Source organism: Oncorhynchus tshawytscha, linkage group LG20 (assembly GCF_018296145.1).
Source record: "Oncorhynchus tshawytscha isolate Ot180627B linkage group LG20, Otsh_v2.0, whole genome shotgun sequence".
NCBI lineage: Eukaryota > Metazoa > Chordata > Actinopteri > Salmoniformes > Salmonidae > Oncorhynchus > Oncorhynchus tshawytscha.
In genome coordinates this window covers 14,732,217-14,745,194 of record NC_056448.1, presented here as the reverse complement: position 1 = coordinate 14,745,194, position 12,978 = coordinate 14,732,217, and the positions used below count along the sequence as shown (strand labels likewise).

General features: G+C 45.0%; 1 protein-coding gene across 2 annotated transcripts; it reads right to left on the bottom strand.

Moving 5' to 3' along the window:
• Positions 1-2,011: 2,011 nt before the first annotated feature.
• On the bottom strand, positions 2,012-12,270 carry rnf208 (ring finger protein 208). Of its 2 annotated transcripts, none has more exons than XM_024380594.2 (2): positions 11,235-12,270; positions 2,012-4,490 (listed from the first exon to the last, which is right to left on the bottom strand). In XM_024380594.2, exon 2 carries the CDS (start codon positions 3,294-3,296, stop codon positions 2,505-2,507), a length of 792 nt encoding a protein of 263 aa, XP_024236362.1. In that variant the 5' UTR covers positions 3,297-4,490; positions 11,235-12,270; the 3' UTR covers positions 2,012-2,504. The 2 variants fall into 2 exon arrangements, with proteins under 2 accessions (XP_024236362.1, XP_024236363.1); XM_024380595.2 differs by having other exon boundaries at positions 12,129-12,269.
• Positions 12,271-12,978: the final 708 nt, after the last annotated feature.

Here is a 12,978-nt window from a genome sequence, read left to right as displayed (position 1 = left end):
CTGCTCTTCACTCTGCCAGCCTCTCGCTGACTCAACATTTAACCCATCAACGTGTAGTTAATCTTTGTTTTCATTTAAACAATTTACTACTTGTGATGTGCTAGATGCCTTGCTTATGATTGATGTAAATAAAAAATACACTGTGACTGATATTCTTGATCCATTTTTGCTGCAGCTCTCTGCCCCCCTGATTGCTGAATCAATAACCCATATTTTAACCTGATGATTATATCTGGTACTATCCCCAACGTTTGGAAGGCGGCCCATGTACTCCCCCTTCACAAAGGTGGTGACCCTTGTGAACTAAATAATTATCGCTCTATTTATAAACTTTCTTACCTAGGTAAAATATTTGAATCCTTGATTAATTCTCAGCTAAGATCTTTTTTATCTTTGAAATGTATTCTAATTGTACATCAGTAGGGTTTTAGACCAGGTCATAGCACTATCTCTGCTGGATCCCTAGTTATTTACGTTTACATTTTAGTCATTTAGCCGATGCTTTTATCCAGAACGACATACAGGAGGAATTAGGGTGAAGTGCCTTGCTCAACGGCACATCGACAGATTTTCCGGGAATTCTTAACTGCTAGGCTACCTGCCGCCCCATTAGTTATTTACTTATACATTTTGTGGTTAACTGTATGGATAAAAGGCCACATTGTGTTGCCCCCTTCATTGACCTGTCAAAGGCCTTCGATACTGTTGATCACTCACTGCTAATTTAGAGGTTTTCCTCAATTGGCCTAGACCAGGCTGCATGTAACTGGTTTATGAATTACTTGACAGATAAAACTCAATGTGATGGTGTTAAATCAGGTTTTCTGGACATAACGAAAGGTGTCCCGCAGGGTTCGATTCTGGGTCCTGTACTTTTCACTGTTTATATTACCAAAATTGACAACCTGCACTTGTATGCCAATGATACTGTTGTAGATGCGATTGCCGCCACAGTTGACCAGGCTCTATCTGAACTACAGTCTGCCCTCTTGTATTACAGAAAAACATTATTGACCTGAGTTAGTACTGAATGCAGGTAAAACTAAGAAATGGGTCATGCCTCTCGGTAAATAGTAGAAAGCAGATTGTTCAGTCGACATTCCTATTGGTCCCAGACTATGATGACATCATCTACAGTATATGAACACAGCTGCCATCTCATTAAAGCCATTAGATGCAGTTTATCACAGCACACTGCGCTTTATTACGGGCGACAATAATAGTACTCACCACTGCATTCTCTACCAGAAGGTTGGTTGGCCCTCTTTGATGACACATAGGTTGTACATTGCTACGTTTTCATGTTGATACATTGCTATGTTTTCATGTTTTTACAAAAAGTCCCACGGTGTCTAACATCATTACTAAACTTTAGACATATGAGTTACCTCACCTGGTCTCGGGGATGGCTAACTCTCGACCCCAGTTGCTATGCATCTGATCATGATGACCCCAGTTGTTATGCACCTGATCATGACTACCCCAGTTGCTATGCACCTGATCATGACGACCCCAGTTGCTATGCACCTGATCATGACGACCCCAGTTGCTATGCACCTGATCATGACGAACCCAGTTGTTATGCACCTGATCATGACGACCCCAGTTGTTATGCACTTGATTAGTTCCAGGAAAATAAAATCTTCCATGAGAAAAGGGACGATTTATTTATAGTAACTGACGAGTCATCAGCACTCCAAATAACCCTGTGTTGAAATGTATAGGCAGTTCATCATAACAATTACACCTACACAGAATCACAGACGATTACCAATGTACCGCTTATTATTGACAGTAAACAGTGCAGTGGTAATGAGGCGTTAGGAGGAGGAGGAGGAGTTAGTTTAATGATGAACTGAGCTATAGGGCTTTTTCCTCTTTCACCACAAGACCGAGGTGTGACTTCAGATAAATGTATAAACATCCTAAATCCTAAATCATCAACCTAACAACCTTATATAATAGTCTCTACATGACTGAACATCTACAGCCAGTTCAGACCAAACAGCAGTGGGTTTTTTAAAATCATTTGTTTATTCTTTATTGACCAAAGTTGAGGGGATAGGCCTCCCCTAGCATTCCCATGTAAAGAGATGTCAATGACAAACACATCCGAACAAGAGACGGGGAATAGGATTCATACTTCATACATAAAATACATTTATTTGCTATTTCCCTGTTTTTGTCTGCAAGACAGTGTCCTTCACGATCCATTTGACCCAGACCGCATCCATCTGTGCTATTAAATATAGAGATACATCTGTGTGGGGTTGTATGTATGTGAGAAGAGAGGAGGCGGGTTGTATGTATGTGAGAAGAGAGGAGGCGGGTTGTATGTATGTGAGAAGAGAGGAGGCGGGTTGTATGTATGTGAGAAGAGAGAAGGCGGGTTGTATGTATTTGAGAAGAGAGGAGGCGGGTTGTATGTATGTGAGAAGAGAGAAGGCGGGTTGTATGTACGTGAGAAGAGAGGAGGCATGCCAGTTTGGCCCCTGCCTAGGTCTCTACATGATGCCACAGGAGGACAGGGGGTTGGCGATCTGACAGGTGCAGGCTGACTGGCAGTACTGGCGTACCGTCTGGTAGCAGCTCCGGTCGGCCTCCCCGCCCCACTGCACCGGGCCATTGGGGTCAGAGGGCAGCCGGCTCAGGATGCTGGTGTTGATGGCCAGGGCAGCCAGCCCATAGTCAGTGAACAGCACCGTCTCACGCCTGCACGTTGGGCACGAGATGAACTTGTACTTGGGGCAGGACTCGTAGAGGATCTGCAAGCACTCCTCACACACCGAGTGCAGGCAGGAGAGGATGCGTGGACGCTTGCCTGCAAAGTTGTAGGTGTGGCCGCAGGTGGGGCAGTCCAGGGGCTCACAAGGCATCACGGGCCCTGAGGAGGAAGAGGAGGTGGAGGAGGAGGTGGAAGAAGAACGCAGCACGTACTGGTTGACTATGACGTCCTCCATCTTGTAGTGGAACTGGTGGTAGCAGATCTCTGCGGTGCTGGCTTTGCGCTGGGCCAGGTAACTCTCCCTGCGCCCCATGGGAGCTGGGGGAGATGAGACCATGGGTCTGGTGGGGGGCAGGTCAGTGCAGGTCATCTCCAGGGCTAGGTCACTGCACGCCTGGTTCACAATGATCTCTCCCTCTCCCCCTCCATCCCATGCCACCCGCGGGGGAGGGGTGAAGCAAGGCTGGGTGACTGGCACCGTGCATTCCCGGGGGAACTTTTCCGACTGGATAATCTTGACGGTATCCATGGGGATTGTCACAGGCTGCCGCCTGAGGCAGGACATGGACATTAAGCTTATTTGTGTGTCTGTGTCTTTGTTAGAGAGAGGGGGCTGTGGGTGGTTCAGCGGGCAATGCCCCTGGCTTGGGTTGGGTGTGGGGTGGGGCTCTGAAGTGAACTGGGGGTGTCAAAGTCAGCCATTAGAGGGGACATGGGGACGTATGATTCTGTCCATTGTTTCAATTAGAAGGCCTCCCACGTCTGTGGTGCTGTTACCCTGAGTCTTTATGTGGGACAGAAGGACTGAGGACTAAAGCCAGAGCCCTCAAACCTGGAGCAGTGAAACAGACTTCCCTATCACACAGAAACACTGTCCGCTGATAACACTACTGATAGACAGCGATAACAGTCCGAGCCTGGTAGTTAGTCCTCTTAAAACTAGTCTGTGCAGTCTTAGATATACAATGAAGATATGTACTGGATATTCAACCACAGTAACAGCTGAACACCAAACAGGACTCAACACATCAGCACAAAGATATGTTTTCAGTGATAACACCAATAAATAATCTTATATGTACATATATAGATACTAATATGATACACTTTCACAACAGGGTTGTGAAGAGTTCTACTCTCTCAAAATGGAGAGCTCAAGCAGCACAGGCTGTTCAGTAGTAGTTCACTCTGTATTGTCTCACACAGCGTCCTGTGGCTTGCCAGGGGAAACTGACTCAAACGGGGCTTGCTTGTTTCTAGGTTGTTGCTGCTCAAACCAGAACTTCCTTCCTGTTTCTGAGGCTGTGGAATGGCCTTGTGTGTGAGAACAACCTGTAGAAACTCTGGAACCTCTCTCTCTCTCTCTCTCTCTCTCTCTCTCTCTCTCTCTCTCTCTCTCTCTCTCTCTCTCTCTCTCTCTCTCTCTCTCTCTCTCTCCCCACTCTCACTCTCTCTCTCCTCTTGGTCAAATATGGTTTTGTGTCCTTTGGCTTCCTTGACTGGAGTCTGATAAGGCAGAGGTCTTTTTTTAGGAGGCAATGGAAATCCCCTGCTCCTTAACAAACCACTCCTGAATTCCTCTAAGGAAGGGGTGCTTGACTCAAACTGAGTCCTCCCACTAGGGTAGCTGATAAAGGTCTCTAGGGAGACCTTGTCCTCGTCACGGTCTGTCTGTCTGTCCCTCAGCGGTTCAGAGTGACATCAGTGGCCTCAGACAGTCAGATGGTGTGACTGTCATCCTCACAGTCCTCTTTGGCTGAGTTACCTGAGGAAGGAGAGTTTGATAAGTTAACACCACTCACCAAGATGAATCACACATGAATCTGCCATGACTATGTATTATTGTTAACTAATGTTATTGCAATACTATAGGATGGATGTGATACGAAATGTGGATGGATATGGATACTCTCTCTATTTTAAGACATGCCTCTTTAGGGAGTACACTGAAATATTAAGAATAGAGCACCCTCCTTTGAAATCCTTAATAACCGTAGAGAAGGGGCTCTATTTTTTACCAAAGCATACTGTGGTTGTAGTTGTCTGAAAGAATGATGAGTCTGGGTGGTTTTAGTCTCCTCAGCGTCCTATCAACTCCCATTATCATCCTACTATATGGTGCATGAAAGAGATGCATGTTTGGTCAGCGGCAGATATCATGTGGGTGTGTGACTCGGTTTCATTAAGCAGGTGGTGTAAATGTATGACTGGATGTAATACTATGTCTGTTTCCATGGCAACACAACAAGGAGTAAAATTGCACATCGTTTCTCTTCCACACAAGGCTCTCGTTATACGTGATGCACGAAGAGAGAAGGAGAGCGAGAGAGAGTAGTGCAGCGGTCCTAGTTACTATTAATGGTCTATTTCTCTATGCGTTTTACTGTGGTTTCCTGCCCCAACCTCCCTTTATGATGCCTGGCTAATTCAAGTCAATACTGTATGTCTACAGTGTATATTTTTCACCATTGAGGTAGAATGGTATTCATAATTCCCTTCAGTGTCCATTCATCCATCCACGCTACCACACACATACCAGACACCTGAGGTACTGTATGTACAGTATGTAATCATGTCAGTCAGAGACAAGGGAGCTGTCTTATGATGTTGGACGAGCAACATTCAGGCCGACTGTCCGAAGAGCCTCACAGCAACACACCCTCGGAAATTAATCATTCCAAATGAACATCTCATTTGGCGACAGTGATGTAAAAATGGAAGCTGATGACGAAGGAGGCCTCCTGCTGAGGCGTGACGTTAGTGCCTTGTGATAGACGCCCCTCTTCAGTTATGTAAGAGACTAATATCAGCTGTAGCAGCCCTACATTAGTCAGTCAGGCCTATGTTGTTAAGATACCAGGCCTCTCTCTGTCTGTCTGTCTGTCTCTCTATCTGTCTGTCTGTTTGTCTGCAGCCCTTCCCAGTAGTCAGCCTGCCTGCCCAGGAATTAAACTAATGAAATCATGTGCTGAACATTTGACCCTGTCAGCACAAACAAACAAGGGAGAAAAGGGAGAGCCGGAGAGATGGCGATAGCAGCACTCTGGCGAGAGGAGAGACACACAACACACACATTCCTACATACATACGTACACACACACTAACACCAAGAACTCCTCTCACCCTTATTCTGTACTTCCCAATCACATACGCCACCCATAACATTTTAGGACACACACAAATTGAATAGACAGACTAACATGCGTGCAGAGATGCTATTAAGCGCTAATAAACCAGACTACTTATAGTCTCATCTTCCATGGACTCATTACAGATTCAAGAATACAGTTAGTATAGAAAGTCATGACCCCCTTTCAAAATGTTCACCTTCTGTTGCCTTACAACCTGAAATGAAAACACATCAAATCAGACTTGTTCCGGCTTTATTCACACACTGTAATCCACAATATCCAAGTGAGAATTGTTTTGTTGTTTTTTTTACTCTGAAAATGTATTAAAAGTAAAACAGTAAAATACCCTATTAGGATAAGTGAACACCCCCCTGAGTTAATACTGGGTGGAACCAGCTTTTGCTTGAATTACAGCCATGAGTCTCTCTGAATACGTCTCTACTAACTTTGCACACCTAGACTGTGTAATATTTGCCCATTCTTCCTTGCAGAATTGTTCAACCTCAGTCGGATTGCATGGTGACCGCTCATGGTCGTGAAGATGGTTCACGTTTCAACATGGCATTGACACAAAGCACGCTGCCAAAGCAACCATACAGTGACTGAAGGACAAGAAGGTGAATGTCCTCGAGTGGCCTAGTCAGAGCCCCGACCTAAATCCCATCCAGAATCTGTGGGATGACTTGAAGAGTGCAGTCCATGAGCGGTCGCCATGCAATTCGACTGAGGTTGAACAATTCTGCAAGGAAGAATGGGCAAATATTACACAGTCTAGGTGTGCAAAGTTAGTAGAGACGTATTCAGAGAGACTCATGGCTGTAATTCAAGCAAAAGCTGGTTCCACCCAGTATTAACTCAGGGGGTGTTCACTTATCCAAATAGGGTATTTTACTGTTTTACTTTTAATAAAATATATATACTGTATATTTTTACTTGGATATTGTGGGTTACGGTGTGTAAATAAAGCCGGAAGAAGTTTAATTTGATGTGTTTTCATTTCAGTCTATAAGGCAACAAAAGGAGAACATTTTGAAAATGGGTGATGATTTTCTATACCAACTGTACATGTCATCTGGATTATTCACATCCATTGGCATTTCGCCACGCATGCTTGTGTGATTGTTTATGTGTGCTGGTCTGTTTTTAAAAATGTTCTAGGTTATTTTGGAAATTCCTGAAAAACAGAACCAATGCAGAAACAAACATTACCAACAACAACAACAAAACACCCAGAACATCCCTACCATCTTCCACTCCCCCATTCCTCCCTCCCTCCATTTTCCTACACACACACACACACACACACACACACCTAAACTGCTGAGTCCAGCTGTCTCCCTCACACTGCCTTCTGGCTGCATTCCACCTGTGCAGTGCAGGGAGCAGGAGAAGGACACGATGTTCTGACTGAGTCAGACACTATCAGCAGGCTCTCTCTGCATCTCCATGACACACACCTTCACCCTCAGCCAGGTGACCTGAACTGGACCAGGCAGAATGACTGGTTGACTGGTACCTGTGCCTCTATAACACACCCAGCAACAGTACACAGAGAATGTTGACTATGTTCTGATTAGTATCCACAGCTCTGTCTTGGCTGATAAAAGGTGTGTGCTGCTCTGCTCTACCGTGTGGTGGTTATAATGTATTATGATTACATAAATGGTATAATGACCTTAGAGTTGGCTGTGGACAAATCCCCAGATGTGTCCCTGTTGACCGCAGTGAATCTGCATAAAGCGCTATACTCTAAATGCCTGTGAATTCCATAAAGCACCGCTTAATGTTGTTGTTGATTAGTATAGGGCTATATAATGCTGATTATGATAGGGTTCTAATCCGCATGGTTGTTTTTTAAATCATTAGATGTTGGTCGTTATCATTTTAATGTCTGCGCTGTGCTACCATTAAGTGGTATTCAGATGTGTACATTCAATGTTGTCAATGTGTAAATCCATCTACTGTAAGAAATCTGTTTTCTGAATTCTGACTAGAATGTTGATGTGCATTCTGCTCTATTCTTTATACATAATCCTGTTGAGATTGAATGAGGAGATATGAGGGGTGATTATGTTAGTGTATGTGTGAGGGGGGAGGTTAAAGAATTCAACTCCTTCCATTCAGGAGGGGGGCAGCAGGTAGCCTAGTGGTTAGGGCATTGGGCCAGTAACCAAAAGGTTGCTATATCGTATCCCTGAGCTGACAAGGTAAAGATCTGTCGTTCTGCCCCTGAACAAGGCAGTTAACTCACTGTTCCTAGGCCGTCATTGTGAATAAGTATGTGTTCTTAACTGACTTGCCTGGTTAAATAAAGGTTAAAAATACAAATGAATAAATAAAAAATTCAAAGCAGACATCAGCCATTTTCTCCACAATTCATTACAGTCAACTACTCTTTGTGCTCCCTCTCTCTCTTCTCTTCTCGCCTCTCTCTCTCTCTCTCTCTCTTCTCTTCTCGCCTCTCTCTCTCTCTCTCTCCATGGCAACATGGCAGGCCACAGAGCTAGTTGGTGTCGACACCAGCAGAAAAACTATAACGATAATGGCCCCTCTTGACACACAGCCTCATGAAGGACTTATGAGGGACACGTCGAGCCACATACAAATCAATATCCCAGTGGCTCGATTGATTTTTGTGGAGACTTATGCCTCAGCTCAGGGAGAAGCAGACACAGACACTGTTGCTGCGATGAGGAGGGGTGTAGATGGAGATCTGTAACTGATGAGCATGTGTGTATTTGGGGAGCTTGCCTCAGTGAGAAGGAAGGAGCAGGTTTAGCGCGGTGGCAGCGTGTGGGAGTGGTGCGACAGTGGCAGCAGCAGTTATGCAATCACAGCATGGTAGCAGGAAACAGCACTCGGACTGCAGTCAGCACCAGCACAGTGCATGGTCAATATGGAGATCCCTCAGTGCTGTTGACAGCTACAGAACAGGCAGTTCCAGCCAGGTCCAAGCCCCTCCCCTCCCAGAGATCTGTCATATGTCATGACCTCTGAGGATATGATACCAAAGGTAGCCTTAAGATACTCTTTCCCCTGCAGTCAACTGACAATGGAATATCTGTGGACTGAATCGGACCCCCCACCAGGTTTGTGTGTGTGCGTGCATGAGTGTGTGTAGCTTCTGCATACGTCTGTGTGTATGTCTGGGCGCGGGCATGTGTCCAAGGAATGGAGGATTGTGATGCAACAAGCCTCTCATCTGCAACAAAGACACGGTACTACAGCTGTAGGATTTTAATTTGACACCCTTTTGCCGCAGGAGGAGAATAATTCTGCAGCAGGAGGATTTGAATATCTGAAGAAGTGGTTAGAATCGCCGCCAGAGGGAAGCTGAAAGTGGTGTTTGTATACAGTGCACACTGTAACTACACTTTACCTTATGTAGGCTACGTGCAGGCAACAGCGCGACTCGTGTTAAATATTATGTGGATTATCATAAATTAACATTTTTGTAGGGGGTAGATGCATTTTTCATTTGGGAAAATCATTTTCTTTAGATCAATTGTCTTATTATATGTTGAAGGCAAGCAATAGGCAGAATAAATTAATGGTTTTCTCAGTGCCTGTGTGGTCCAGTGGTTACAGCCACTGACACTGGCACACATATGCCAGAGTTGGTGTGGGTTTGAATCTGGCCCTTTGACTCATGGATGAACGTCTATATTTTGACACATTAATTCAGAGTGGTTACAGGGTTGATTCCTCTTGGTTACAGGGTTGAAACAGAAGTCAAAGGTTAACAGTTTAGGCGTTAATTCCGAGTTGTTAACGTTAGGGCTGTGGTTTGGGGAAGTCTTAAAACTAAATGATAAAAAATGACACGCCTATGGATCATCAGTATTCATAGCATTCTTAGTGAACTGCCATAGAGCAGTGGTCTAAGCAGCGCACTCCGAGCCTCGCGAGTGCTGGGCGATATCGTGGCCAGCCTGAGTCTACATTGGGCCCACAAGTTAATTACATTCATTTCAATGTTTTCAAGAAGTAAAACAAATAGTCTGATAATTTACACATCAAAGAAGTGTCTCAGCTCAACAAAGTCGTCTTTGGGTCAAATGCATTAACATCTTGACAGCTTCACGAAATGACATATTAAAGCCACACAATACAAGGCTTTCAATCCACACCAAAGACCAGAACTATGTTGACAAATAATACACAGCCTAAGTATAAAGGGTGGGATGAGCATCCACACTGGAGGAAAGTGTATCGTTCTACAGTCGTGCTACATCTGTCAATCAACTGATGGCCCAAATCAGCTCATCAACTCTGACAGGTAAACACAGTAGCATATTATCCGTTTTCACATCTTTCATTATGTGACAATGATAGGCTTAGCCTACAGAATGTAGCCTATTGGAATATAATCAACTAACAAGGGGCCTATTGCAACTGTCGATGGCACTAGATTATCGCCAGCTGATGTCTCATCAATACGCTCTAAATTCACCTGCACAGCTGATCTCAATTGCAACCATTATTGGCCACCTCTACCGCTGCTTAAAATATGATGTCGGTGTTTCCAGAGTCCTGCTTGCAACCAAAGTAAATTGAGATATTTCGCCCTCTGGCTGGTATTGTAATCGGAAACAACGTAGTCCTTTTTAACAAACTAGGGGCAATTCATCTATTTGACAAGAATTCCGTATAATAATGATAGTGTTTCCTCGTTTACCACAGAAAATCTATCGTGGCAATTTACCCGACTCTTTGTATGAATGGAAACTAATGTTGGTGTAGCCTATTGTTATTATTTTATTAGTTTCCTATTTATGTTATCCAAAAGGGTCTGGTAACGTCATTTCTATTCAAGATCGGTGGTAAAATATCCCTGGACTGTCCATTTGAAATATGTGAACATATCAAGTCAATCTAGGGGATTGAGTTAGTTGTGCCAGTAGGGCGTGGGCCAGAATCGAACCCACGGCGACACAGTAGACCACCTATATGTGGCCCTAACCTCAAGACCTTAATTGAACTCAATTTTGCTGCATTTGAAATACATGTTTGTACATTTGAATGTTGTAGTAATAGGACCTAGGCCTAGCGTTTGAGCGAGGGAGAGAGAAAATGATTTTGATAGCAAGCCCTGATCCAAATGACTCGACTGCCCCCGCATCGAGAGAAAGATAACTGCTCTTTATCAGGGACTTACGAGGCTCATTCTAATTCCTGATGCAGCAGGAAAATTCTCAGCGACAAAAGAGTGATCAAGGTAAGATCTGACATCTGGACAAACACACACAGACACACACACACACACCAGCACATACATTGGCACACACCCAATATGGAACGCACATGCACAAATATTCCACAGAGCCCCCTTTCGGTGTACACGGACACATTGATGCATCCTTGATCAAGCCTTTTACCTGTGTTGTCGTTTAGTCCTGTCGTAACATATCGTCTCCCAGTTCTCTTACCACCTTGCTGTGTGTTGTTGGTTTTGGATATTACTGTGCTGTGAGGTGACAATAGTCTTGTTACAGGGTAAAGCTTCCATGTGCGTGTGAAGCTGATAACATGGCCCATTGGTCTCAGTTCGTCTGAGAGTAGAACAGAAGGTGTTTTGCCAGAGGGGCAGAGGAAGAGGAGGAGAAGGAGGAGGAGAGGAGCGACGGAGGCAAGGTGATCATTCCTCTCTGTGAGACCCTGAGAACACAAACGATGGAGGTGGAGGGAGGAAGGGAAGGTAAGATGGAGGCTGAGCTGTCGAAGGATGGATGCGTCACTCCTTCCTTTAGTCACAGTGATGGAGGACAGAGACTGGTGGTGGAGCCCACCTCTTCTTCTCCTCTGTCGGTTCCCTTCGTCCTTCAAACTCTCTCCCTCTCACCCTGTCGTCTGCGGTGTGGCCGAGCAGCAGTTTCTAGCAGCTCCCTCTCCATCCCTCCTCCTGTCTCTTTCTCTCTGCCTGTCAGTCAGCCAGCCAAATAGGTTGTGTAATTACGTGTGCTCCTGTGATGCCTCTCTGGGTATCTTCCTCTCCTCTCTCTCTCTCTCTCTCTCTTTCTCTCTCTCTCTCTCTCTCTCTGGTCTCAGAGCCTCAGGTCTTCACTGATGTCTTTCTTTCATCCTCTCTTCTTTTCTTCCACTCAGTCGTTATCTCTCCCCCAGTGGCGTCACTGTGCTCCTTTTCTCTCGCGGCTGCCGTTTGTTAGCCTTGTTCCTTCTCCGCTGCTGTCAATGCGCCTCTGTGCACACATTCACACACTGGCTCACGCATACACACACACACGCTTGTTCTCTGTTTCTGTCTCCCTTACCATATGTATGTGGCTCTCTCTCTCTCTCCCTCGTTCTCTCTCTCTCTCTCTCTCGATCTCTGTCTCTGGACCTGACAATTTCTATTGCATGTTTTCTCCTCCCCCTCTCTTGCTCTCTCTCTCCTTGCTCTCTCTCTCTTATCTTGCTCTCTCTCCCTCCCTCCCTCTCTCTCTCTCTGCAGTCTCCGCTGCAGTGCCTCTGCAGGCTGGATCACGTTTTCTAGTTGCCAGTGAAAATATTTCAGCCAATGAGGGCCCTGAAAACCCACCCCCCTTCTACCCTACACTCACTCACACCACCTACTGAAAGATGGAGGCTATGTGCAGAGAGCACTGAATCATACTCCATATACAATATTAATCCATCACACACAAACAAAAACATATTCTCGGTGCACAGGCCAGGCACACAGGAAATACAGGAAGCTGCTAACAAATAGATCTGATCTGCAGAGTGCAGCACTAAACATAAATCCAATAAACAAATTCATTCAAATATGGAATATTTAACAGCAAAACACCCATGAATCCTATTGCATCACATTACAGGCCAACATACATATAATGAGCCACACAGTTCATATAGGGAAAACAGACCACATGACCACCACTGCATTTTTCAAAACAACATAGAAATGTTGAATACTCGTGGTGAGATTTCACTGAAACGCAGTATCACAGAAACAAGGGATATTCATGTCATCAGCTCGCTTTCACAAACACAAAGTGGCAGACACTTAAAATCAGTGTCCCTGTCTGGCCGTCATGCCACAGCCTCAGCCGTCACAGACTAGCATTACGTAACGCGGATTTGAATCAGTTTCCCATCTCCACAGGCCTGCATGTTGAC

Bases quoted from the DNA above. Each gene is read 5' to 3' on its own strand.
- rnf208 (XM_024380594.2), bottom strand. From the start codon at position 3,296: ATGTCCATGTCCTGCCTCAGGCGGCAGCCTGTGACAATCCCCATGGAT.